Here is a 25,877-nt window from a genome sequence, read left to right as displayed (position 1 = left end):
TGTGTCTCGTGATCTCTTCTAGAGATGGGTAGCCCATGAGGTTGTGACTTTTTCATTAAAGCTATTACATTTCAAAATATTCCTATAAATATAGGAATTTATATAGTTTGAAAAGACAATGTGTTATCTTGTGAGTAGATATTGCTATTAACATCTTCCTTCTCTTAGACTGAAAACCAGCAAAACAGGACAAAAGCAAAACAAACTCACAGATCTATCTCCTAAAAAAGTTTTTAAAAATATGAGGTGAATTATTAGTTCTGAAGGCCAGCTATTGAAACCTAACCATAATACTTGTTACTTCTTGATATTTATTTCCATATTAAAGCTAGTATTTATCACAAGGTAGGAAAAACTGAAAACCTGAATTGTTGACTTATATTGTAGGGAGATGTCTGTATGATAGACTCCGTAAAGAAAACCTTCCATATTTTACAACAGTTACTGACTGTATCAAGATATTTGCCTGAGGCTACTTTTTTTTCTTTGCCCAAGCTTTCTTCTTATAATATACAGATTGATTTGTTAAATTATTGTGTGTTTTTTAAAACAGTTTTGATAATGATTAAGTTTTGCTATTTCATAATCTTCCTACAGTTGAATAAATGTTGTCCTCTGAGATGTTTGAATTCAGAGCAAGTAGTGATTAATTGATTTGCTCTAGTCACATGTTTTAATAGTTATTTGACTGATATTTAATGTGTGCATATATAACCTTAAATCATCATTCTCTTGGAAAGCTAAAGGCTTAACGTTTCTACTTGCTGCCACTATTCGCTGCTTTTGAAGAGTGATGTATTGAGAAGTCCAATTTGGAGGTTTTTTTTTTTTTTAACATGTTGCTTTCCTGAAATATATAGTATCGGGGGCTCATAGTAAAAAAAAAATGTAGTGTATGGTTTGTGAGCCTGTTTTGGGACACGTTGGGTCACTTAATAGCTTCTGTGCTGGAGAGATATTTGAATTGAGGAGACTTTTTGAATCTTCTCAGACGTAACACCATTCTGGTTTTGAAATGGGAAAATGGAAAAGAGTTTTAGGGAAGAGAGATTTCTCAGCCACGAAAGGTGGCATAGGTGGAAATCTTTCAGTGCTGGCTCAGATTAACCAGCATTCCTAATCTGCCTCCCCTCACAGAGGACAAAGAGTCTGATGGGAAATGTGTGTTTTTATTTGTAGAGACATCAGTGATGCCAAAAGATGAAAAGCCCTCCTACGTGTGCTTAATATATAGTGTCTTAATCCTTATGAAAGAAAAAGAAAGCCAGCTTGTCAAAAGTTGGAATATAGGGATCCTCCAACTGACTCTGTCCTTGGAAGCCCTAAAAATTACTAGTGTTCTTTTTAAAATTTAGTTTGTAGTTATTCACAAATGGAGAAATATTTACAAAATTATATTACAGTATTTTTTAAATGTATGCAAACAATCATCAGACCACATTTGAATCAGAGAGTTAGTTTTATAAATTGGGGGGGAGGGGATGCCTGCAAAATTCCGAATGGATTGAAAAATTGTGCTTATTTTTACAGGATTCTTTTAGAAGGTGCTAATGATGTTCCTCTCTCTTGATGCCGAGACCCCCTTTCTAGGCCCCAGATACAGAATACATGCACTTAATCTTTGAAGAGCTCATCACCTTTCTTACAGATCTGTTCTGGTTATTCATACATCGCAAATATGCACTTTTATGTCCACAAGGAAGTTATTACTAACTTCAAGAAGGGCAGTGTCAATCAGGAGCAGGAAAATACAAAGACTACCAACATTAGAATTGTACCCATACGATGCGATCTAACTTTTGAACAAAACTTGAACCTTTGAGGAAAAAATATTAGAGATTCTAATGAGCTTTTTTTCTTTTTTTTACTATTTGCAAATCATGGCTTCCTGATGCCAAGGGAAAAAAACCTCAAAGGAAAGTCTCAACAGGCTTCCTGGACATCAAATAGTTCGTACAAAACAACATTCTGATGACTTGCATGTAAATAAATCAGAAACATATGAATTAAACTTCTCTCGAAATACATTATGGGTTGAAAATAGAAGTGCTGGGAAAATGTGTTTTGGGTTTTGCTGAGCCCATGACACTGGAAAAGTAGCATGAGACATCGAGCAAACAAAGCATGGCATGGCTTACCCATTCCTAATATCAGCCTCCCAGTTCAATGGCAAATAAGTTTGCCATGTGCCTAAATATGAGCCACCTTTGGTGCGACCCCCACATGTAATTACTTCCAATTTATTTTTTTTTTTCCCAATTAGAAGCTCAAAAAAAGCATCACATTTCAAGGAAATGTAAATTTTAGCATTTTCTCACCCAGTTGGTTCACATCAGAATGTTTTAGAAAATACCACAGATTGGTTCACCTAAGGAACAGTCATACTGGCATGTGACTGGCATGGAAAGAAGAAAATTGTCATTATTAAGAAACTGGCCTCAAAGTCAATACTGCCTGTTAAAGTGAAGCCAAAAACTACCACCCGTAAAAACCTGATGAAGATGAACGATACGTCCCCCTCTTGGCAATATAGTGGGAGCCACTCGTACACTGTCAGGCTCAGATCTTGACTTAAGAGCCTCTGCTCTTTTTTATTCCTGAGCTAAGCCGTGGAAGTTTTCATTCTCTTTCCCACATTGCACCCAAAAGAGCTAACATTAGGCATTCTAAATCCTGGGACAGTTGCAGAGCCCTTAGAGCTCTCATGTCTGCTCTCCTTGATATCTTGTTCGTCGGCATCTGGCTTTAAGTAGAGGAGCAGAACCCAGGGACTTTAGGGGACAAAAATAGCCACGCTTCAGGCTTCTACACTGATGGTAAGTCATTGACGTGTGCTTGGATGAAATCCTATATCTGCTCTTTGGACTAGCACTCTCGCCTGAGATTATCAGTTCAGAAAGGCAGTAGATTTCATCTTTCCTATTTAGGGAGGAGTTATTTTGGTTGTTTAAAATAACACTTTAATGTACTTTTCCTAACTCCTTCACTCAGATGGTGGCAAGAAGCTTGACAGGAGAGTTAATTCAGCTAATACTTACTGAGTGCCTGTTATGAGTCAGGTGCTAGAATATACTCAGAACAAGACAGACGTGAGACATGTAAACAGACAACTAACGTGTAGTCTGATGCATTGATCGGGGAGTACAGGCTGCTAAGAGCAGACGTACGAAGGGTGCCCATCACACATTTGGTCTTGGAGGAAGTGAGGTCCAAGAATGAATAGGAAGTAAGCCAGCAAAATGAAAGGATAATAACTGGAAGCAAGGGAGGGCATGGCATATCCATTGACTTGCAAGTATTTCAGGATGGCTGGAACTCATGGTGCAAGAGGATAATAGTAAAAGATGACACTGAAGAGGTAGACAATGGCCAGATCAAAGAGTGCCTTGTTAAGGAGTTTAGATTTTACCATGAATGTAACGAAGAGTCCTTCAAATGGGTATGCCCAATAACTAACTGTTTTAAAAGTCCAGAGGGATAGGAGGACCAGGAAAACTTAGAGTTACAGAAGCCAAGAAAAGCAGATCTGGCAAGAAGGAGGAAATAGTCAACAGTGTCAGATGTCACTGAGTGATAGAAGTGACATTTGGCTTGCATCTGCTGGGAGCTCCTGAGCAGTTGCATTGAAATAGTGGGTGTGGAAAGAAGGTCAAGAAGTGGAAAACAGGCATTGCAAGATGACTTTCCATCTTCATCATCCTCATCAACACCAGAAAATGAGCATTAAGCATCTTATCTACCAGACAGAGAGAGTGATGGAAAAAAGAATGAGACATACACACCCCAGGGCATTGTAATATATTCAAGGAAACAAACCATAAAGATAAAATGGAAGATATCAACACAAGACAGAACCCATGCAAGGGCCAGATGAGCAGTACAGGCCAACTGGATGGCATGGGACTTGAACAGATCCATGAAGGACCAGGAGGTTAGATGGGCACATGAGAAGAAGGGAAAGTTTTTCAAGTGGTGAATGCAGCTGAGGTTTGTATTGTGTTGTGCCTCCTCATCAGTCAGTCCAACCTGTTTTTGAGTTCCTATCACATGTAAATACTGTACTAGAAACACCATCAAAGGTGGTGCATGGTCTTAATTTTCCTGTGACTTCTGTTTAAGTTTCTGGCCTTCAGGAGGAATATTAGCCATAGACTGATCTCTGGTTTATGGTAGTTTCATGCAATCTTAATTTTAACATCTAGACACAGAAACTGATGTACAGATAGCCCAACTATAGCAGGTCAGAGATGTTCATAAATTCTGTGTGGCTGAGCTACTTGAGAAGTTTTGCACATCTAGTGCTGGACTGGACAACTGTGGAACTGCATCATGAAATCTCTCACCTTGATATTATCTCCATGTGACATCTTCCTGGTATAGGGCCAGAGGTTCACCCCTATATGCAATCTCCTTAGGAAGCCATTCATGATTCAGAGAATAGCTTTTCTGACAAAAGGTGCATGAAATATACTTCTGTAAGGCTCTTCACCACTAAAAACCTACTGCATAAACATTTCTAAGTGAAGGAGAGGGTTGGTTCTCTTTTACTTTGGCTGTTTCCCTTATTTGTTTAAAAACTATTGTGTACCTACGGTGGGCAAGCCATCATGGTGGCTGTGCTCTAAGCTGCAACCTTTGCCCCTCTGAGGCCCATCGTATTTTATTGGGGATAAGACCTGCATAATTCATATGGTGGCTGTGCTCTAAGCTGCAACCTTTGCCCCTCTGAGGCCCATCGTATTTTATTGGGGCTAAGACCTGCATAATTCATAAAAAATAGACATTTCTTTTTTTTCCCAAAAAATAGACATTTCTAAAGTAAAGTGCTGGGAAAGTTTAGGGGATGAAATAAATACATTCGGTGAAAACTGACTGAACTTATTCCTTCCCCCAAATTACTTAGTCCATATTACACCACCAATACACATTCCTCTTTGGGCTTGTCAGAGAAAAGAGCTAAATAAGTTATCCAGAATTTATCAAGAATTTTTTTTTTTGTGACTGGCCGCACCGCGCTCAGCCAGTGAGCGCACTGTCCATCCCTATATAGGATCCGAACCCGCTGCGGGAGCGCTGCTGTGCTTCCAGCGCCGCACTCTCCCGAGTGCGCCACAGGGTCGGCCCAAGAAATTTTTGATTAAAAAAAAAAACAACCTGAGACTCATGACCTTCAGAAAAAGATTTGCAGCTTCATTAGGGTGCTGGACATGCTGGAATTTTTTTTTTTTTTTTTGGTCTTTTTTTGTGACTGGCCGCACCGCGCTCAGCCAGTGAGCGCACCATCCATCCCTATATAGGATCCGAACCCGCTGCGGGAGCGCTGCTGTGCTTCCAGCGCTGCACTCTCCCGAGTGCGCCACAGGGTCGGCCCAAGAAATTTTTGATTAAAAAAAAAAAAAACCTGAGACTCATGACCTTCAGAAAAAGATTTGCAGCTTCATTAGGGTGCTGGACATGCTGGGCAAATTAGATACCTTGAGGGTCCTACTTTTTCAAGGTGTTTTCTCAGTGCATTATCTTGTGGTAGTGGCAAATGTTATGATCTACATTTTCCAAATGGTTTGCATAAGACTGAGACGTTAAATGACCCACCTGTGGTCAGTTCCTTAGTGATAGAAATGAATCTAAAAAGATGGTCTCCTGCTCTTTAAAACACATTAGATACCATTATCTATAGCTGGTTAGTTCCCTTAAGACATTTTGGTATTGGGGGACAATCATAGGTTCATTTTCTTGATAGAAAAAAGAATATTGAGTTTGCTAATAAATAAGTGACTTTGAAGAGCAGTTTTTATTTTCAGTGGAAAGGCAGCCTCCTCTCCTAATAATAGTTACTTATTTACCTAAATTGCCCATCTAGCGATTAATGACAAGGCTCACTGCTTAAGAAACATGGCCTATCATCTGTGCTCTCTACTACTGGAGTACCATCCCTCTACTGTTGGGTCCTCACTACTATGTTTTTCTGAAGGATATATGTTATGGGCCTGCTACTGTCTGTTAACTTTTTTTTAATTGAGGTGAAATCCACATAATATAAAATAAACCATTTTGAAGTGAACAAGTCAGTGATATTTGGTACATTCACAGTGTTGACCGACACATCTGTCTCATCCCGAAACATTTTCATCACTCCAAAAACCTGTGCTCATTAAGCAGTTCCTTTCTATCCCCTGCTACTGTGTTTTGTAGACCTTTAATTTTAATGTGATCATATGCACAAACTTGGATATACATACTCATGCTGTACACATACATATACTCGCACATCCATTTATATCAGTGTCTGTCTGTCTATCACCCATCCATCTATCTATCTGTCTAGAGATTAGGAGGTTCCAGAGGGCCTAATGTTTCCTAATTATGTAAACAGAGAACTATCTATTTTAATGGATGTTTCTCCATCAGGAAAAAGAAAAAAGGAAACACCCCTTGCTTCTTTTAACTTCTCTACACATTTCTCTTACCTTCTCACTAGATGCTAATTTAACAAGGAGAAAAAGAAAAGTTAATTCCGAACCTTTTACTGTGGATAATGGATATGTTCTTTTTCTTGTAGATGTTTTCTCATTAATTTCATCAATATTGAGAATTTAAACTGCTTCTGTTATAATATTAAGCAGTCATCTGGGTTTTATGTTTCTGTTTTGAAAATTCAAAATTATTGAACAAAGCAAATTAGTTATCAAAGATTATATTTCTTGGAAAGAAATCAAAGAAGCATTCTTCAGTAATTTTTATTGTTAAAGAAATTATTACCGTTTACATTTATTTATACCCTCCTTATTCCTGAAAAATATTTGAGGTAGGCAGTAGCAGATCTTTAAGTTATGTATCTTTGAAATTTAGAAAAATTAGATCAAATGAAAAAGTACCTAATATTTAAATATTAGAGAAAGCCAACCTAATTACATTTCAGGTGTGCCTGAAGACATGAACTAATTATTGTCAATCACTTGTTCTTCTGTCGCATAGTCCCTTTTTAGGAATATTATTGCCCTCTTTAATTAATACCTCACCTCCTTTAAGAAGTTTTTTGAATAACTCTATCCTAAGGGGATAATTCCCCTTACATTTCTTTTGCATGTATATACATCTACACGTATAGTTTGTACAAAATAGTACTCACTTTTATACATTTTCTGGTTGCTTGTTGTACACCTTAAATCCCCCAACTAGGTCCTAATGAAAGTTCTGCCCGATTTTTTTTTTTTAATATGTAATGTACCAAAGCACCTAGCCTTGTGCTAGCTAGAAGCTCTGTTCTGTGTTAAATTGGTTGATTTTACCTAAAAGTTTGCCCTGGGCATGGGGGAGGGGCGGGCATTTGAATGGGTAACAGGTGAGAGGCAGTTGATTGGACATAGACTTTGACAATTTGCATCCTAATTTTTTTCATTTCAATCTGTGCCACGGAGTCACACATTTGGTAATTATTTCATGCTTTTGTTTTCAGTTAAAAGTCGTTAGGGCCATATGTTTTGACAGAAAAAAGATAATTCGTACTTTTTTCCCACTTTGGGAAAGGGAAGATGAGGTAATAGTTTGACAGTATTCCGTAGGAGTGATTCCTGTTCAAAACCTTACCAGATTGGAAAGTCATTGTTCAGAGCGATTCGCGTGGTAGGCAGAAGATGAAGGCATCTGCTGGAGGCACCCAGGATTAATTTTGATGCTTCAAAGCTCAGCACAGGCTCATTTATAACTCTACTTAGGACTAGTAGATATCATTTACTAATATCAAAATTTGACCTCCACCTCCCTTTCTTAGACCGTAGGTGATTTGGAAGGATATTCTGATCAACTGCTAAAAATTCTGACCTGGTATGTGAAGTGAAAAGACCCCACTCCTGCCCTCATACAGCCATGTGACTCCTGGGACAGAAGGGCACTTCTCCCAGCTGTCAGTTCCTAATGTGTAAGATGGTGGGATGGTTGGCCACTTGGATAACCTATCTTAAAATGATTATTAAATATGGTAATGGATACAAAAAGTCTTTGTTATTTAAAATACTATGATGACAGGAATTTTTCTAATGATTAATCATAGAATTTTATCAAATTTCCTTTATGTAAGTTCAAGGTCAGAGAATGTACCTAGAGAAGTACACATTTACTTTTGTGAATTGTTTCTTTGAGTGTTTCTGTTGTCTTTTCAGTGTCTGTCGGAATCTCGGTCTCTCTTTTTTCACTCTTTCTGGGGTCTCTCTGCTCTTGAAAGTGAGACTTTCTGTTTTTGTCCAACACAACTTTCTTTGGGATCCCTCTTGCTTCCTGGGAAGGAACAGGTATGTAGGAGTGATGGCTCGCTGGCCGTCTGTCCTTGCTATGTACAAACGCAGCCCAAGAGACACTTGGGATAGGAGGAGGAGGAATAGCACACATAAGTGCACAAATTCAAACCCTGCAGTAATTAGCATTGTCTTTTCCACTGCTTTCCCTTCTCGTAACTCCCCCTTGCTACTTTCACACGTCTCTTCTTTCCTCTCCTTCTTTCTAAAGATTAATTCTCGGGGAAAGATCTGAGACCTCTAGACATCGAGGTGCAGTAACTGCTAACACATTGTAATAGCATTTCCCAAAGTTGGAGAGTGATAGGAGATGTGTTGAAAGGTGGGTTTGTGATGGTGCAAAATTTTCCAAAGATACTGGCTTTTACCTGTCATAGTAATGTACCTTGAGTAAGGTTTGCAGCGGTGCAGTGTTTCCCTTAGGGGTGCCTAAACTTAATTGGAGCTTAAATCCCTTTTTAAGAGGCACAGCTATTAACTCCAGTGAAGGATGCTAGCTGTACGTTTCAGGCATCAACCTGTGGACTGGGGTTCAAAGGGAAAAGGGTGGGGACTGGTACTCTTAGAATCCTTAAAGGTGGACCATTATAGGTAATTTCCTCCACCTTCTAAAGAAAGCTCAACCCTAAACACATTGAGAATTGAAATGTTCTAAAATCTATTTTGGCAGAACCAATGAATGTTTCTCTCTCTACACTATGATGTTATTCTTAGTTTGACGTGTGTGTTGCGATCTTGTGTGTAGTGTGTTTATTTATTTATGCATGCATGCATTTTGTAACTGTTTGAACCTATTCTGCGCCAGGTAGTACACACACATACACACAGCACATCTGCAGATACTTTTTTTAACCTTGTTTCTGCAGTTGGCTATCCTTAGCAGGCCTTCTTAGTGTTCAATAAGTAGGGTTTAGAAGAAAGAGCAATAATCAACATTGGAGTAAAGCTAACATTAATTCCTGTCTTTATTGTAGAGTCATGGAATTTGTTTTCATCCGGAAGACTTGCTACCCTCATTTAATTGATAAAACAATGCCTTTGGAGGTCACAAAGCTGTTTTTTGGCAGATAAAGCCAACATTATTTTGATGTTCCAGCGCTTCCTAACAAAAAGTAGTTGCCATCTAAAATAAAAAAGCAAACAATTGGTTGGCAAAGGAAGAAAAAGTTTTGAGGCGGGAGATGATCCATTAGTAATGGACAATCATGATTGGATGTATTAGGTATAAACAGAGATATAAATAATTTAGTTACACCTGTTTAAGATTTAAGATAACCAGAAGTAGTAATAATTAATAGAAATAATACATCAAGTTCTTAACATTACCTTTAATTTCGGTTGAGCCTTCAATAAGAAAAAGCTTGAAAACAACTTACTTAGGTGTTTAGAGCTGTGATGTGCTTAGCATCCAGTCTTTTTCATCTTTGCCAATCCTGAGCCTGGTGATCAAGCCAACTCCCGTGTGAATAAGTAACACAAGGAATGTAACCAAGAAGAAGTCAGGTTTCACCTGGACCAAATTTTATGCAATTAAGTGTTTCAAGAGATCTTTAGCCAGGTGTAACTTAATCAGTTTAAGGCACTCTCCTTTGGGGCCAAGGTACTCATAATGTTGGCAGCGGGCACTCCTGTGATACACCACATTGAAAGTAATAGCAAACACACAGTGTCTGCCCAGTGCCAAGAGCAAGAGAAATGCAGGTGTAAAAACACAAAGAAGTATTTGGAGCCAGAGGCTAGTACACATAGACAAGACTGTATTCACACTTCACTTTCATGCTTTAGGTAATATGGGGGGGGGGGTTGTTTTTTTGTTTTTTTTTTAAATCAGTTTAGTGTCCGAGTATTTAGTTGTGGGTCTGGATTCACTGCTAAACCCCAGTAACTCTCAACAGATTACTTATCCTCCCTCTGTCTCTAGAACCATTAAAGTTTATTAATACCTGCTGTTTCTCTGCTCAGCTTTATGTCTGGAAGACAGATGAATGGTCCTCCTTCTTGTAGCAACACACAGACCCAGATCATCTTGTTTTTTCTTTGAGCAAAGCAGCATTCTTGGGCTCTTGGCTGCTAAATAGCCAGGCAGTGTATGGGACCCAGGACTCTACAAAGCTGGGTTTTGATAGGAGTTCATGAACACCTTGGAGAGAATTCTTAGCTATCAAGGGATACTGTTATAGTGGTTAAAATCTCAGAGTCTGAAACAAGACTACATGATTACTATTATTTATTTATTTATTTTTTTTTGGGGGGGGTGGTTAAAATCTCAGAGTCTGAAACAAGACTACATGATTACTATTATTTATTTATTTATTTATTTTTTTGGGCAACTGGCAGGTATGGGGATTCAAACTCATGACTTGTTAAAAGGTTGTGCTCTAACCAGCTGAGCTAACCGGCCAGCCCTCTACAAGATTTAGAATTTCAATTTTGCCACTTAATTAGCTGTGTGACTTGAAGCACTTTACTTAACTTCTGTGTGCCTCTGATTCCTTAGCTATAAAATTGGGATGATCATGAAACGACAGGGTTAGTGTAAAGACAGGATGATTGTATGTACAATTTGGCTGGAATAGAATCTGGTGTATCGTAAGTAAAGTGTTGGCTAGTCTTATCATTGTTGTCATTTTGTCGTGCCAACTGGGACAAGACTTTGGGGTGTAGCAGGCATTGGGAACCAGGTCCATTTCCAGTTGTGGAGATAGTTAAGCTATGATACCATAATAAATTGCTTCTTTTCTTTGTTTCTCATCGGTAATCCCTGGCGTACCTCACTGGGATGGCTGTAGGAATTCAATTGGGTAGTCTGTAAAAACAGCTCAAAATCTCAAATGTTCCGTATCTGTGATACCATATATATGATATCATAGCAGAGTGAGCCCAGTCACATCTCTTCTGGCAGGATTGCTACCTCAGGGTTACAACGTTAACATATTGAAAATACTTGCAAAATAACAGGCCATTATGTGGATTTAAATTGTAATATTATTGTTCTATAATTAATAGTAGTTCTCATAAGTTTTTTTTTTTAATTAATGCAGGGTTTTTCTCCCTTGTAAATTTCTATACATGTCAAAGGCTACACAGACTCATTTTTATTTAGAGTGTGAAATATGATTTAGAGCAGGTAAATCAAATGTACCCAGCTATATAAAAAACATAAGAGAAATATCTTGCTTTCTAGTTGAAGGGAAGAAAGAACAGGGGAGAGCTGAAAAGAGCTCCATAAAGAACACCAGGGTTTTCGTAACCCTTGGTGTGTTTGCACACAGAAGCCCCCCACTTAGTCATCAGTGCGGCTCACTTGTTTTAGTCTCATCACTGGGCAGGCCGAGTGCACTGATGGAGAAGTGTAGGGGCTGCATGTGTCCATCCCTGCGTGCTCAGGTGACTCCTGATGGGTGCGGATAGCTCTGGTCCGTCCTCCCTCCTGTTACCTTCTTTGGGATCCTCCTGGTACTTTTCAGTTCTGTAATTGGATTGATAAAGACATAAACAATTCCAGTTCTTACAACTTTGCTACTTCTTCCCATGGAAAAGGAAATTTGTTGGGTGAGAAGGAAAACACTCTTGTCTGAAACCCACATAAAGGATTTAGCTTCAGGTTTAATTTACTCACACATGGATAATCAAGACTCAGCTGATATTTAGAAGGGGGAAATTATATGTGAGGAAGGTATCCATTTTCATCAAGCGTAATAACTTCGTATAGCATACATTATACGAAGTTATACGACACTGATGGAGAAGTGTAGGGGCTGCATGTGTCCGTCCCTGCGTGCTCAGGTGACTCCTGATGGGTGCGGATAGCTCTGGTCCGTCCTCCCTCCTGTTACCTTCTTTGGGATCCTCCTGGTACTTTTCAGTTCTGTAATTGGATTGATAAAGACATAAACAATTCCAGTTCTTACAACTTTGCTACTTCTTCCCATGGAAAAGGAAATTTGTTGGGTGAGAAGGAAAACACTCTTGTCTGAAACCCACATAAAGGATTTAGCTTCAGGTTTAATTTACTCACACATGGATAATCAAGACTCAGCTGATATTTAGAAGGGGGAAATTATATGTGATATTTGGGATGTGGTGGATGGATGGATGTTTAAAATGATTTGTGTTCTAAATATATTAACATGTTCGGGGAATTTCTTTTGGGGATAATATGTGCTTATTTCATATATTTTTGTGATGGCACCTGGTAGAGTGAAGATGGACTGTTACTCGATTAGTAGGAATAAAATATGAATGTCATGCACATGAATGATAGGGACATTCTATGTGAAGCGTTCTTTTTGTTTTTCAGTCTACCAGTAAAGATGGTTTAGGGAGTAAAACTCTTCTACTGTGAATTGTTATAGGGCACTTAGAACTACTTGGTTAATTTCTTTAAAAGCTTCAAGTAGTTTAGATGGAAATAAAAGCTTCACAATTTTCACAGCACCTATGAGATTTCTCCACTTATAGTAAATATCCCTCGATTTGTCATTATACTGCAGACATTTGTATGTTATCTCTAAACGTATTTCCTATTGATGTGATGAAAATGCAGATTGGCCTTTAACTGTCATTTGGAAGTGCAGGAGGATTCTTCTTCCATTAGTAAATACACTTGATAACATATACTGAGAATATATCAGATGAATGGTATATTCCTTCTTCATTCCTGTAGTTTGCTTTTGTTTTGGTTTTTGGTTTTTTGCTCTTTTGCACCGTTCACTGGAACTTTTATATCCCTCTGAGCATGATTAACTGCCTTTACACCTTACAACACGTTACTCAGCTGTGTTACATGAATCTGTTTATTAACCTTTCATGCTGTGTGACTGCTCATTAGACTCTTTCAGTTAGGAAGTTAGGAAAGACTTTAGACAGGAGAATGCCAAGAGGACTGGATGAGAAGGCAGGAGCCTGGGCTCTGTCCGGGCCCATGTGTAAGTCCTTTTAACCTCTTCTTTTTGCTTATTTACAAAATGAAGTTGGACTCATTTGAGCTTTAAAAGTATGGTGCCAAGAGGCAGGACAGAGGACAGCAGGTGTAGAAGTAGCATGAAAAGAGAAAGGAGCATCTGTAAAGAAGTGATATAAAAAGATTTGTTTTACAAAAGATAACCTCTTCTTTTTGCTTATTTACAAAATGAAGTTGGACTCATTTGAGCTTTAAAAGTATGATGCCAAGAGGCAGGACAGAGGACAGCAGGTGTAGAAGTAGCATGAAAAGAAAAAGGAGCATCTGTAAAGAAGTGATATAAAAAGATTTGTTTTACAAAAGAAAAAAATAATAAAAACAGAGAGTATAAATAGAAGGACCCAATTACCGATAATGTGAAAACATCAGAACAAGTTAAAAATCTGTTCAGTTTTTATTGTCTAAAAAAAGTGATCACACCATGTCTAAGTGTAATTCCTTTGTCAAAAACACCAGGGGCCAAGGACCAAATTGCAGTTTTAGGTTTTCTTACTTTTACTTCCTACATACCCAGAAACCTGGGTTCACAGATATTCTTTCATAGTCTATCACTTGGCACAACTTGGAAGAATTTTGGCAGATGGTTATAAAAAAGGACTTTAAGAAATATGTAATAGTACACAGGCCTCTAAAAATAATAAACTAAAACCTCGATGTCCCACCTTCAATAAAATCAACATTTATTGAACACCAGTTGTATGCCAGGTACTAGAGATTTGTAGGATTTGCCTCTCCTGTTAGCTTGCTAGGAGTGTTCCTGCTTTCCAAGCCTGGTGGGAAAAGCAGGTCTTAGATGAGCAAGCTTTATTGTGATAGCTGTCTTAACAGTGGAAGGCAACCATGGCCCCTAGTAGGACTGCTCACAGAAGAGCATGACTACACTAGCGCTGTCCAAAAGAACTTTGTGCAGTGGTGGGAAGGTTCTATGTTGGTGATATCCACTATGGAAACCAGTGGCAGTGTTGTGTGGCTATTGAGCATTTGAAATGTGGCTAGTGTGACTGAGGGTCAGAATATTTCATTTTATTTCATTTTTGTTAAGTTTAATTCAAGTAGCCACATATTACTTACTAATGGCTACCATATTAGACAACACCTTTCTAGACATATTAAAAATAATTATAAGCAATGGGCAGCTTTTACCACAAGTTATAAATACCATTTACCAAGTACACATGACAGATTAGGAGTTATACTGCATGTAGATTATCTTTAATCATCACGACAAGAGTAACCTCTTTTGACAGATGAGGAAACTGAGACTACGAGACATAAGTTGCTTTATTACGTCCTCACAATGAATTTGAGAGCTGGAATTTGAACAGTCATGGTATGACTTCAGGGCTGGGTAATCTCAACAGTCCTGCCATATCTGTGTACTGTCTGGAAGTTGTCTCCTCTAAGTACATTTTCCCCTCACTTTATAGATCTACTAGTGACATACCTTTAACTTGGTCACGTAGAACAATTACAGTGCCCATCTTAACTCTTCTGAATGTAGAGGTATCACTGCCCCTCAGTCACTGTTTTTTTCTTATTGAGACCCAAGTTCTTCAAAAAATATACTAGTTGGGGGTCCAGCCCAGTTGCCTGAGTAGTAAATGCATCACCTACAAGTATGTTTCCCAATTAGTCACCGGGAGGCATTAGAGCCTATGCCTGGGCTTGTGGACTTCAGTGGCACACGACGAACTCTCAGTATTTGAGTGTTTAACAGACACAGTTGAGAATGTTTGTGAAATTTCCCAAGGTCTGAGGTCCTGGGTGAGCCTAGCCAGCTCTTGGCTGTCTGTGGCATAATCGTGCTTGGCTATTTTCTGCTCATCACGGATCATACAGCAGCTCTCTTTAAGGGTCTGAAAGCCTCAATTGCAATGTTTCAGTTATTCTGAACTGTTTCTCTTTGGAAATCATATATTTAGATGGTACTTACAGAATCACAAAGGTAAAGTTCTCCCATACAGTCCAGTGGCTATCACCCAACCCCACATAGTGACACTCATGATATGTGATCTGAAGCCACTTCTCTGTAATCTCTCGGAGGTAAGCTTTCCACTTCAAGAAGCAGGTTACTTAACATATATGTGGCTTCACCATAAACATGCCTTATGATGTTTTATTTTCTTAAAAGGTAATTATAAGACCCCACAAGACTGTTTCTATAAACTATGACCAATATATAGCCTCATGTTGATAGTGAAAAATGTCTTTACTTTTTGACCTTTTAAGAGAAAAGAATTTTTTTTTTAATGGAAAGAGCATAGACTTTGATGAACTCTTCAAATCCTTGCTTTACACTGGGACAATTTTTAATGTGGAGAAGTGGCTTAACCTTCCTGAATCACATCTGTCGAGATGATAAAAACAAGAGCAGCATGACATTAGCGCTGATGCCTGGTTTTTGCCTACTCACTATGTGCCAGGTACCATTCTAGTTGCTTTATACACATTAAATCATTTAATTCTCACAAGAACTTTGCATTTGGACATTGTCATTCCCATTCTATAGGAAGGAATCAGAAGACCAGAGAGGTTAGAAGTGATGACAGGTCCAAGGTTGCCTAGCTAGTAAGTGGTGGAACTCGCTGTCAGACCCTGGCTGGTTTGGGCCAATACATTTGACCTCTATGATACTTCATCTTTGGGAAACAGGAATGATAATATTATTCACCTGTGTGATCATTATGAAGATTAGGAATAATGTACGTGGAACTCCTGCCACAAAAGGTATTCCACGAGAGGCCCTAAGCAAATGGTAATTTTTGTTATTTTTTAATCTCCGTGAGATTGGTATGCCATGACCAATAAAAACCAAAGCATCCAGAGGGAAAAGGTAGGAGATACACTCCCTTTATTTGGTTATTGTTATCGTTGATTTGTGTGCTCGCTTGGTTTTCTTCTTTTCTAATAGGCAGAGGTTCTGTTTATAAGAACTTACAGTGTTGTTTCTTTGATGACTGCAGAAAGGATAGTTGGGAACGTTGAATGGAACAGTAATGCACCATAATAACATTTCTCAAATTACAACAAAGACCAAATCTGTAAAATGAAAACATTTTTTACTTTTATCAGTTCAAGGTTTTGTGTTAGTTAGAGAGCTTTGGTAAACTCACAATTTCTATATATATGATTTTGTTTTATATTCGGGATTGTAAGAGCAAAGATAATGGTGCTAACTTTGAATATTAAATATACTGTGCAATTAGTTTTCCATGAAGCTTTTACTCAACAAATAATTCAGTAAAAGAGCTGTGACCTGTGAGCTTCAGCCAAGTTTCCCCATTTCCAAGTTGGCAACAAAAATTTCACACTTCTTTTGTTACTCTTGTGGGACAAATCAGAATGCCAACAGTCACCTTGATCTAAGCCACCTTACTGGAGAAAAGTGTAAGTGTAGATTTTTGTTTCCCATTAGATTTTCCTCAAATTAATTGTTGGGGTCACTTGTACTGGAGTTTGGAATTTTTATTTCATTTTAGTTTGGATTGATTTTTGGTGTTAGTCATTAAAAACCATTTCAACTATTTGAAGAGACCTGGGATGTTTGTTATGGTTCTGTTAATTAAATTAAAAGCTTATTTTGTTTAACAATCATGTTAGTAATCTCTATAATTTTTGAAGTATCCTTGTATATATCTAGAATAATAGTAATTAAAACTAAATAGATGTTTTCGTTATTTAATATCGCAATTAAATACCTTACTGAAACCCACACTTTGAAGTCTTTTGATTGAAAAATTGGCAAAATAGTTCACTGAAGTAAAAATAATGAAGCAGCTCACTGGTCATCCAGGTTATTAAAGATAAACCAAAGTACCAACATTATGAGCGCTGTTTTCCTAATATGCCTCCAGCACCATTTTGAAAGAAAGTACCTATCAAATGGTGAAGAATAAAAAGCAATGGGTAGTTGTCAAGTATCTTGAGCAAGTAGCCTTGACCATACCATTACTGAATTGTCTTATATTTAAAATATAGGGGGTTAAACTAAATAAACTCATGGATTTCTTCTACTTTTAAAAAGTATACTTCTGTACAATATTTATGTAAACAAAAATATAGAGAGCTTACCTTAAAAACTATCTTTTGAAGTGCAGAAGATGAGTTATATAAATGGAAAGGGAGTAACATTGTACCTGATCTGTAAACTACAATGTAAAGAAAATTTATAAAATATGCAGAATTTGCCTTTTATAAAACTATAAACAGTAGTCCATTACCTGTTAACAAAGACTTTCCTCTTATCTCAAGAGTATTCAATTGGCTACAACACCAGAAAAATAAATTGCATAGTATAATATATCGTAAAGAAGTTTTAACCTTGTAGATACTCTTTTCCATGCAGGCAGTATTTATGAATTTGGGGTAAATGATCCTACCCTTAAATATTTGAGCTTGATCATAATTCACAAAGTAGCCTCCTTATAAATAACCAAAATTAACGAAAGATCTTTCTTTATCTTCCAAAAGAAATGTCAAATAATTTACTCAAATTGGGGAAAAAAAAGATGAGCTGACATAATAATATACATGTTTAAGGATAATGTGGTAGAATATGTAATTAAAATTAAACTATGAATTATCATAAAAGAACTTATTTCAGTTGTTTTAAAACATAAGGTGATTTAATAATATGGGTCAGAGTTTATTTTCAGTTTTATAGTAAATGTACATCGGTTTTTGAAATATGGAGGTAATACGTAGATTTAGCTTGTATTATTGCTGAGGGACCAAATAGCTGTTAAGCTAATGGCATGTAGATACGAGTATATAATAGTCATATTGGGTTCGTTCTGTCATTAAAATGAGATGGAAGCTAATGGCATGTAGATACGAGTATATAATAGTCATATTGGGTTCGTTCTGTCATTAAAATGAGATGGTTTAATTTTCAGTTTCCCCTTTTCCTAGAAGTTGATGTTTCTTTCATCTTTTTACCCTATTCTCAAGTCCTTTTCTAAATACATTTAGTGGTATTTCACAAACTGTTAGTTCTATAGTTCTTAAGGAAATACTGATATTTGGTCAACAGAACTTACATTTATTTATTTCTGGATTCCTGGCCTAAGTTTTATTCTTTGTTCCTTAAAGATACTTTTTTTAAAAAATGCTTTTCTTATTGTAAGCCCTGCGAAAATAGAAGCAAATCACTGTTTATACATTTAAAATGTGAGAAAAATTACAAAGTAAAATCCTATGAAACATAGGGCTTATATCCCTCTGTGACTTAGGAAAAATCCCTGTTTTCTAAAACGTGAGTGGACTCTTCTGGTTTGTTTTTATTTTGTTTAATCTCCAGGACCTCCCCATTTTCAAGGGCACTGTGGGGCATATGTAGCATTTATTTGATGTATGGATGTGTACGCATATTTTCTCACATCTGTCTCTGTGGACCTATCCTTTGTGAAATTCTAAACCTTGTGTTAATGCTTAGTTTGTGATTCATGGTGTTCTAAGGGCAATTATGTAATTTTTCTTCGGGTGTTTATTCGCTGTGTGCTGGTTAAAAAGGGGGTGGGGCAGTCATTTTTTGGTAACTCTGCAGTTGCCTCTTTATTGGTGAATTTCCTTTCCTTTTCCTGTGACCTGTGAATATCACTGTAGGCTCACTGCCAATTTTGTGAGCCGCTGCCTGCTTCAAAATGGAGGCAGGAAGGTATCCATTTTCATCAAGAGGATGACAGTGTTTCATTCTTTCCGACCATCTGGAGAGAGGAACTTCTAGAGCAAAAAGAAAAAGGGGATTAAAAAAAAATTACATTTAGCAGAAAAGGCAAGGGGGGAAACGAATTAAAGTTAAACTATACCTTATGAATTTATGCCTTTCTACTATTCTGTCCTGTTTAAAGGAAACATAAACAAGAAAATATGCAGGCTATTTTTATAAAGAACTGCTTCCCCAAATCTCATGAGTATTAGTAAACAAATGTAAGTGAATTAGGTTTTTGGCACACTTTTTAAGTTTATTGTACACGCACATATAACAAGCACTAAAAAGGAGGTCTCCTCCTTTCCTGTGCACACACTGATTGTTGGTGATATAACATATAACAAGCACTAAAAAGGAGGTCTCCTCCTTTCCTGTGCACACACTGATTGTTGGTGGTCTTATCTAGATCCAGGCTTTTAATGGCCTTTTTGATGCATCTCTGCAAAAAGCTGATACTATGGGAATTTAATATTTCAAAATATATTTCATGTTCTGTGGTCTGGATAGTTCATTCATGTCCTCTCTCTCTCTCTCTCATCTCTCATAGTGAAATTTTTAATGGAAGGATAGAGTAAAAACTACCTTTTGGAAGAGGCTTGTTGTATACCTTTCTGTTTTCACCTTTCACCATGGACTGTCTGTGTTTAAAGGAAAAAAAAGGGGACAAGGGATGCTTAGACTCCCAGGACTACCCTTACCCTGTAAGGATTATGTTGTATGTTTACAACTAGACATGGTTTGCAGTATTCTTGTCTATAACTGGAAAATAGCATACCTGGTTATTTCCCACTCACACAAATATACTGAGCATTTTTTGTTTTGCTGTGTTCTGAAAGGGGCAGTATTTCTAGGGTTTGATCAGATTTAGACTGGATTGAGTAGAAATTTAGCATTTGGTACCTGCTTTGTACAAAATAATGGGCATTGAGATGCTTTGGTCAGTGCAGAAAGCAAAATTGAATTGGTTCTCCTTCCTCAGGTCTATGCTCCATCAGCAAGCACTGCCGACTACAATAGGGACTCGCCAGGCTATCCTTCGTCAAAACCAGCAGCCAGCACTTTCCCCAGCTCCTTCTTCATGCAAGGTAAGATGCTTCTTCTAAGGAGAAATCCACTGGACAGTCTTCCTGGGTCTTTTAATGTCATATATGGGGCAAAAGAAATGGAGTAGTAGACAGGTGCAAATATTGGAGGTCATGCTCTTCTTAAGAATTGAATTCCTTAAAAATAAATGAATTAATTAAAAGTTTACTAAAACTTCTTTTTTTTCTTCATTAAAGCCCTTTGAGTAATAATGAGCTAAGATTATATTGATCTGTTTCACACAGAAAGGACGCAGCTGATGGTCTTTTATGACTGACCATTTCAGCATCTTCACCATCCCCAGGAAGGGGGTGTGTATGTTTAGAGGTATTTCAGCTCAGTGTATGTTTTGAGCATCNCTTCTTAAGCATTGAATTCCTTAAAAATAAATGAATTAATTAAAAGTTTACTAAAACTTCTTTTTTTTCTTCATTAAAGCCCTTTGAGTAATAATGAGCTAAGATGATATTGATCTGTTTCACACAGAAAGGACGCAGCTGATGGTCTTTTATGACTGACCATTTCAGCATCTTCACCATCCCCAGGAAGGGGGTGTGTATGTTTAGAGGTATTTCAGCTCAGTGTATGTTTTGAGCATCCTAGATTTAGCCAACAGGGAACAAGTTGTCCTACGTATAATCTTATATAAAAGTTTCAACCACTTTATTAGTTTAGAGGTAAGAACAAGGGTCCCATTTAAGATGAAGTGATTTGTCTAAAGACTGGAATATTATACAGTGAAAGCTCCATCCCAACCTGCTAACTGATTTAGAGTAAAAGCCCCAATTTTTTCCAGGACAAAATGTAGAAAATTACACCTTCATGGTCGATAACGTATATTTGTTTTTTTGATTGTTCAGTATATTTAATTTAATGTGGATGGATGTGTGCCCTGCTAAACTTATAATCTTGCCACTAGTAGCATAGCCCCTTTCCGCTTCTGAAAAAGACCACGATGGTTGAAATGACAGCACCAACTTCATGAAGGGACCATTCGGAGAATGCAGCTAAGGGCTTGATCCCTGATATGCCTGTGGCACTTATTTTCAAAATCGGATGATCTTGTTACCAAGTTGATACCCTGAATTCAGATGTGGAATTTACCAAGAACCCCTGTGTGCAGAAGTTTAACATTTTTGCCTGGGTGTTAAAAACCTTATTTGAGTGTGCCTTGACACAGTGCTATGGGATTTCCTTTTTTATGCTGCTTTAGGAAGCCTCTTGTCACAGAAAGAGAAGCACACTTGGGCAAAGAGTACCTGAGGAGTAGTCTGGTGTCTCACTTAGATGACATTGGGCACACTCAAAGTCCTTTCTGATTACAAGCGATCTATCTTCTTTCCCTTCGGAGTGTTAGCTCTTTTAGGTTGTTAGTTCACATGTGAAATTCCGTGGAAAATGTATAAAATTGAATCGAATGGGCCCCTCAGGAATAGAGAGAATTTGTTCCACACATAATGGAACTCATGTTCACAGGGATCCTTTATCTTTGTAACCCGTCCTAGGTGTAACTCTCAAAGGGACATAGTAGGCAGTGGCACTTGGGTACGTTCTGTGCCATAACAAAAAGCTTATCACCTTCAGCTATAAACAGACAGTAGCTACCTCAGCATCAACTCCCCCTTTTGTGAGCAGTGGGAGAAATTGTCCTACAGGTGCTTACAGAGGTTCTCAAGGATTCATCACTCAAAATAGATTCTCATCGAGAAAATTGACAGAAGGATAGATTTCTTCTCTCTGCTTGGGAAAGTGGCTTGCTCGAGGTGTGCATGTTATAGGAAAGGCCAGGTAGATTAAACAGTAGGCTCCTTTCCATAGCAGACCATATAAAATATGGGAAGGAAATTTACTTTTGTGCATATGAATACCCAAAAAATGAAAAAAAAAAATCGAGTTGACATTTATGATGAGCACAATTCATTTGCACACATCTAATTCTATTCCTTCAAAACAACATTATGCCAAGATCAAGGGATGTGATAAATATTAATTTACTGTGAAAAGCATAATTTATGTAAAATATGTATTTTTATAAGTCTGCATCGAGTAGAGTATTCTATGTTAACAATCCTAAATGTATTGCCACCCAGTGCATCACGTTGTCACAATGTTTCAGGAGACTCTTGCTCAATGATATATATTCTCTATTTAAAATGTTAGTGGTCTCGAACTTTATATTTGAACTGAAGGTGACATTTAAAGTTCTGTAATCTGAGGACTAAATCTAAAGTACATGAATAATAACTTTTTAAAAAACCCTGTGTTTTCACATTCTGACAGTTGCATCATAATCCTGTCTCACATCAGCTTCTTTCAGTAGAGGGGTACATGGTGCCCTGAGAATTCAGGACTTGAAAGAATATGCAATGAAGGTGGAAGATATTCAAAGACTGTCTGGAGCGTATTTTAAACTCACTAGTGTGGCCTCTTATTTTTAACTTTAATTTCCATCTTCTAGTTAAAACTCTAAAGTTGTCAAAATCACAGACATGATTTTGCTTGCATGGTTCTTAAAGAAAGAAGTCTACAGACTATTCCTCCCTGTTCTGAAATGAGTCCAGTTCTGAAATGAGTCCAGTTCTGAAATTCTAACTTCTGGATATAAAAACTCAGTGGAAAAAAGAAAAAAGCTTTGAGAAATACAGCATGAAGCATGGTTCTTAAAGAAAGAAGTCTACAGACTATTCCTCCCTGTTCTGAAATGAGTCCAGTTATGAAATGAGTCCAGTTCTGAAATTCTAACTTCTGGATATAAAAACTCAGTGGAAAAAAGAAAAAAGCTTTGAGAAATACAGCATGAGATTTAACTTGCCTATTGCCTACATTTTTAAAAGGCCTTTATTAAATAAAATATTTTGGTGAAAATATTCTTATTTTCAAGGAAGCAATACCTGCTATACACTTAATACCCAGCTGATGACCTGGTATGAATTCAGCACTTAGTAATTTTTAATAAACTATTGAAAGGAGGTTATGCATGAATGAATTCAGCAGTAACAGATTATTTTTTCCCCTTAGGTTTGAGAAACCAAAACCAAACAATAGCAATCTCATTAATAATAACTTCTAGGCCAATAGGCCCAGAGAATTAAAAAAAAAAATCTGTAGGAATGTTATTAATATGCCATTAACAAAAGGTTAGCTTCATATTAAAAGGCACTTGATATAATTTTCATATAACTTTAAATCTCTTTATTTTTTATTTTTACTTTTATTTTTTGGTAGCTGGCTTATGCGGGAATCCAAACTACATATAACACCCTATTATAATACCCCATACTCTAACCAACTGAGCTAACCAGCCAGCCCACTCTTTTTAACTCATCATAAATAGTTTTATAAAACCAAGAGGCTCTCAAAATTGTATGTTGCATAATATCCACCTTATGGTATGTATGTACTCTTTGAATTGCTACTGAAGGTTTAAGATAGCTATACTCATATACCTATGTACCCAAAAATAAAAATAAAACAGCCTAAGAACTATATACTATATTTGACACTCCTCTTCCCCACAAACCGTATTATAATTCCAACTTTAATTCTACCTGCTGTGTATGTTACAGAAATGAAATCCAACCTTTTAAATCTGAGGTGGTCTTTTTTATTATTACTTATTGCTTTGTGCTTTTAAAATTTGTAAACTCATCAACTCTGTAATGTCTCAAATATTTTATTTTCAACCCAAAATCTAGAAACAATTTAACTTTTTAGTTGGTTTTCATAGAAAAGGGGTCAGTAGAGAGATACATGGTGCCCTGAGAATTCAGAACTTGAAATATTATGCAGTTAAGGTGGAAGATATCCAAAGACAGTTGTCATCTGACTTCAAAGGAATGTTTCCTTTAGCATGCGTTACCTTGCTGACTTGGCAGAATTCCATGAAGAAACATGCTCTGTTGTTCTTTTACAGTTGTATTTTTACTAAGAACAGTGTAACTTTGTTAAATGCTTATATTTGTTTGATAATATAGAGCCACTTGGGAAAAAATAATGATGACTATCTTCTGATGTAATCTGCTAACCAACACAAAGATGAATACACAACAGGCAGTCATTTTCAAGTATATGAAAAAACCCTATTCTATAAGGCAAGGCTGAATGCCTCAGAAAAGTCATGGTTTTCTTTGTCCTTTCCAGATGGCCATCACAGCAGTGACCCTTGGAGCTCCTCCAGTGGGATGAATCAGCCTGGCTACGGAGGAATGTTGGGCAATTCTTCTCATATTCCACAGTCTAGCAGCTACTGTAGCCTGCATCCACATGAACGTTTGGTAAGGCAGACTTGCAAGGAAATAGGGATAACACAGCTTGTTTAATAAATCTCATCCTCTATCTTTTCATGCATGTACACAAGGACTCTGCAAATGAATGAAAAAATGGTACACAGCCAGTATTCTTACAGTTGTATTGTTTCTGTGCTCAGAGACATAACAGAATCAATCACCTTTGTAAACGCTTCAGACTTTCTTTGTCTTTGTTCGTTTGTTTATTGTGTTTTATTCTGTGCTTTTCTATATCACAATGTCAGCTTCCTTTGGTACATAAATACACACTGTATTTGGGTTGCAGAATTTCAGCTATGGCAGTTCCTTGTCATTTTTTGCTGTCTGTAGTTTTGAAGGATATACTGCAGAGGGCAGAGTGACAGTAGGTGAACATTGAGAGCAGGTAATGTGCATCACACCAGGGCATTTCCATTTCCCCTGGACTGACTCATGTCAGCTGTTGTGACATACCCAAAAGAAAGAGTTTATACTCGTATTTCCTACACACTCCCATCAGTAACAGCAACCGTGGTGTTTCTCTGTAAATCAGATTCCCAAATTTCAGTATTTTAACTTTTAATTGCTCACATCCCAATCTGCGTCTGATACTGTGTTTCGCCTCACTCCAGGTGAGAACTGCTGCAGAGTGTTCTGTCTTTCGTAACTAACGGTTTTCACTCTGTTGATCACCTGCACTTGTCCGTCCTACCCATGTCTCTCCATCCTGCGGGAAACAATTCATCTGACTTTTTTCTAGCCTCAAATACTACCACAGCCTAGAATCTGCTTATGAATTAAAGTCTATCATGAAATGGAGGAAAAAATCTAGATCATGAGTTAAGTTTGGGATGCAGATAAGATGGGACTTAAGTCCTAGTGCAAAAATATAGCTTAAAAAAAGTATGAACCTCAAATCCTACAAATGTCAAAGGGTGTGGTAAATCCAGTGAGCCTTGGTGGTACTTATATCACTACTCTTCCTCTTGCAATTTGCCCCTTTTTCTTTCGTTTATATCCGTGTTTATGTTTCTCTCTCTGTTCAGATAAAGGGCATAATACTTTCTGGATTTCTGTAGTCTTTCCTCTACTTTGTTCAACCACTATAGATATAGAAAAGATGTCTTATATCGGACTCTGGAACCAAAAAGCTTCCAGGCATTAAGATTTCTGATATTCTTTTTTTTGGTGACTGGTAAGGGATTCATAACCCTTGGCTTGGTGTCACCCGCACCACGCTCAGCCAGTGAGCACACCAGCCATTCCCATATAGGATTCGAACCCGTGGCCTCGGCGCTCCGCCGCTGCGCTCCCAGTGCTGCACTCTCCCAAGTGAGCCACAGGGTCAGCCTAGATTTCTGATATTCTTTTTTTTTTTCCTTTTTGTCTTTTTTACTGACCGGTAACGGGATCGCAACCCTCGGTGTTGCGCCCGCACCACGCTCAGCCAGTGAGCGGGAACCGGTCTCCACATGGGATCCGAACCCTCAGCGGGAGCGCCGCCGCACTCCCAAGCGGCGCACTCTCCAGTGCGCCACCGGGCCGGCCCTATTCCTGGATATTTT

At 37.7% G+C, this 25,877-nt stretch overlaps 1 protein-coding gene across 16 annotated transcripts in view; it reads left to right on the top strand.

Moving 5' to 3' along the window:
• TCF4 (transcription factor 4) overlaps positions 1-25,877 on the top strand; it is a 366,059-nt gene that overhangs the window by 292,106 nt on the left and 48,076 nt on the right. For all 16 annotated transcript variants that reach the window (XM_008569245.1, XM_008569246.1, XM_008569249.1 and 13 more), the window contains 2 exons: positions 19,944-20,049; positions 24,188-24,321. In XM_008569245.1, the coding sequence (XP_008567467.1) occupies positions 19,944-20,049; positions 24,188-24,321 (240 nt within the window). The remainder of the gene's footprint in view (positions 1-19,943; positions 20,050-24,187; positions 24,322-25,877) is intronic.

The sequence above is a fragment of the Galeopterus variegatus genome, unplaced genomic scaffold, assembly GCF_000696425.1.
Source record: "Galeopterus variegatus unplaced genomic scaffold, G_variegatus-3.0.2 Scaffold485, whole genome shotgun sequence".
Taxonomy (NCBI): domain Eukaryota; kingdom Metazoa; phylum Chordata; class Mammalia; order Dermoptera; family Cynocephalidae; genus Galeopterus; species Galeopterus variegatus.
This window is presented reverse-complemented; position numbering and strand designations above follow the sequence as displayed.